Source organism: Prunus avium, chromosome 7, assembly GCF_965620075.1.
Source record: "Prunus avium chromosome 7, drPruAviu1.hap1.1, whole genome shotgun sequence".
NCBI lineage: Eukaryota > Viridiplantae > Streptophyta > Magnoliopsida > Rosales > Rosaceae > Prunus > Prunus avium.
Genome location: NC_142290.1, coordinates 24,656,092 through 24,658,680, shown reverse-complemented (window position 1 = coordinate 24,658,680; position 2,589 = coordinate 24,656,092). Strand labels below are relative to the sequence as shown.

Sequence of the window (2,589 nt, the reverse complement as noted above, 5' to 3'; positions counted from 1 at the left end):
TTGCCTTTTCATAAATTCAACAAGTTAACTTGTTACCCGAAACTAATGAAATATAAAATCTCATTGACCAAACTTGAAAATAGAAATATACATAAAGTATACTCTCTAATATTAAAGAAGTATTATTGACCAAACACCAATTAATCTAATTCATAAACACAATTAATTTCACTATAGAATATTGGGCAAATAATAAAATAGTATATCCTGATAATTCACCTTGGTTTCCGAACCCATTTCCTTATTCAAGAACACGTCCCTTCCTTCTATGAATTTTCGAATTTAGTATTGGAAGTGCAAAACGACAAGCGTGCCAATTAATCATCCTGCTAGCCAAGCATTGTTCAATTTAAATACAAACATACATGCACGCACGCACTAAACCCACCACAGAAACATACAAACAAACATATCAGAAAAAGATCCATCTCTTTCTCTGATATCAAATCATCCCCAACCCAACACCAAAAACACAGCTCAGACCAGACACAAAATTCGCTTAACCACCACCTTTTTCTAATGCATATCATGTGAGTGATATGAAGTCCAAGTATATATATATATATATATATATCAACTGTATTTCAAGAGAAAGAAGATATAAAATCACATGGTCGTACATTTTAAAAGTTGTAAATTACATAAAAGTCACTAAGCTAGCATTCACTTTTGTCGCAACTTGCAATTCAATTGCCTAAATCTATATATCTCTCACCAACAATCTTTTTTTTTTTTTTTTTTTTTTCTTTTTGATGTTTCATATTCTAAGCAAGAAAATACTGAGTTCAGGACCTCCATTGCCTTCTGGGTTCAACATGTAAAAGGCCTCCGAGTCACGGCTTCCCACAACTCTTTCAAACCTAGCCCTCATGTAAAGCAACTCGCCTTCTGAAGCGCTACCCTTTTTCCCGTCATCCACCACTGGAATCACGCCTGCTCCAACTGACACGCTCCGAACAGTAGTCAACACGTGCCAGTCGGACTCCCCGCACGTACGAGACACTGCGTAGCCGCACTTCCTCCCGTTGCAATACATGGTCCAAGAAGGCTCCTGAAACAGTTTCCTACCGTGGATACCCGTACGGCCGGAACCATGATGCCTTTCGGACTCGAGCGCAATGCGGACAAGTCCGGAAGACATCTCCTTGACGAGTGAAGATGTTGACATGGCAAGCTCGAGAAGCAAAACGGGCTCCGACCTGGGATCCAGCTGGACGGCGAAGCTGACATGACCACGGCGGTTCCCGAAGAGCGTCCCGGTGACTTTTCTGCCCAGGGAGGGAGTGATGGAGAGGCCGGAGGGAATGGCAAGCCACTTGCAAGTTGGGATAATGGTGGGGAAGGAGAGGAAGCTGAGAAAAGAGCGGAGGAGTGAGGTGAGCTTGGTTTGGGTTTTGGAGATGTGGTGGATGGAGACTGGAGAGTGCTGCTTCGGAATCAAGAAGTTGTTGGAGACGTCGTCGTTTTGATGATGATGATGATGATGATGATGATCAAGTGGGAGAGTGGACGATGAGGATCTGAAGTGGTTTGATGGGATGATCTTTCTTGATGAGCTTCTTGCGATGGAAGTAGTGCTGGTGCTTCTGTGGAGGCTGAGGTCTTGGTGTTTCATGGTGAAACGAAAACTAAACGAAAATGATACGATCAAAGAAAATGTTGGGTTGGTTTGTATTTTTTTTTTTTTTTTTTTCTAATTGTGAAGTATGAACACAAAGAAAATGTACAAGTATTTTTTGTGGCTGATGATTCTGAATTTGCAGAAAGAGGAGAGGGCGTGGGTTTCTCTGTTGATAGAAGATAGAGAAATGGAATTAAAGAGGCCGACAAGTGATGATAGTGTTGGGAGGTGGCCAATATAAAGGGAGACTATGGAGGCTTGTGGTGATGATGATTTCATCCAAGACCCTTTATATTGTGTGCTCAAGACCTCATATGGTCCTACAAACCACCACATTATATATGCCACACCACTTTTCATCTACCTGCTTTTTTTATGGGTAATGCTAGGCTTACCACATTTTTCATACCACCTCTCTAATAGAGGTGGAGCCCACCAATACAATGGGGCCCACCTCTATTAGAGAGATGGTATAAATGTGGTATGAAAAATGTGGTAAGCCTAGCATTTTCCTTTTTTTATATTGAAAATTACTTTTAATTTCCTAATTTTCTTATTAGTATATAACACTTTTTTTAATATAAGCGCTAATGCAGAATGAGAGATTCGAACACATAACTTCGGGTACACAGAATTTCAGAGTTATCTATATTTGTTGCAACCAAAGAGAAAAAATTAGGTCAATAAGCTCATGGATGGATATGAGTGGTGTCATGATCTTTCTTGATCAGATTCCAAACTATTGTTGTGACCACCATAACGTTTTACGATTTCATGATCATGTACGTTGACCGTTGGATTAAAATCATGAAGAATAAGTGGTTGAGATATGAGTTGATTAAAAATGAAAACAAAAAGTGGTTGAGATATGAGTGAGACAATATTGTTTAGACTTAAACCGCAGTAAAGAGATATATGCTCGTCGATTCCACTCCATTTTTGAATGAAGTGGTAGTGGTCCAAGTTCA

The 2,589-nt window shown here is 39.8% G+C and overlaps 1 protein-coding gene across 1 annotated transcript; it reads right to left on the bottom strand.

Annotated features, from left to right (window-relative positions):
- Positions 1-599: 599 nt before the first annotated feature.
- MIZ1 (MIZU-KUSSEI-like protein (Protein of unknown function, DUF617)) lies at positions 600-1,910 on the bottom strand. The gene has a single exon (XM_021970698.2). The coding sequence runs from the start codon at positions 1,613-1,615 to the stop codon at positions 758-760; it is 858 nt and encodes a 285-aa protein (XP_021826390.2). The 5' UTR covers positions 1,616-1,910; the 3' UTR covers positions 600-757.
- Between the last annotated feature and the right edge of the window lie 679 nt (positions 1,911-2,589).

What these genes read in the sequence shown, in the direction of transcription:
- MIZ1 (XM_021970698.2), bottom strand. Translation starts at nt 1,615, where the DNA reads ATGAAACACCAAGACCTCAGCCTCCACAGAAGCACCAGCACTACTTCC.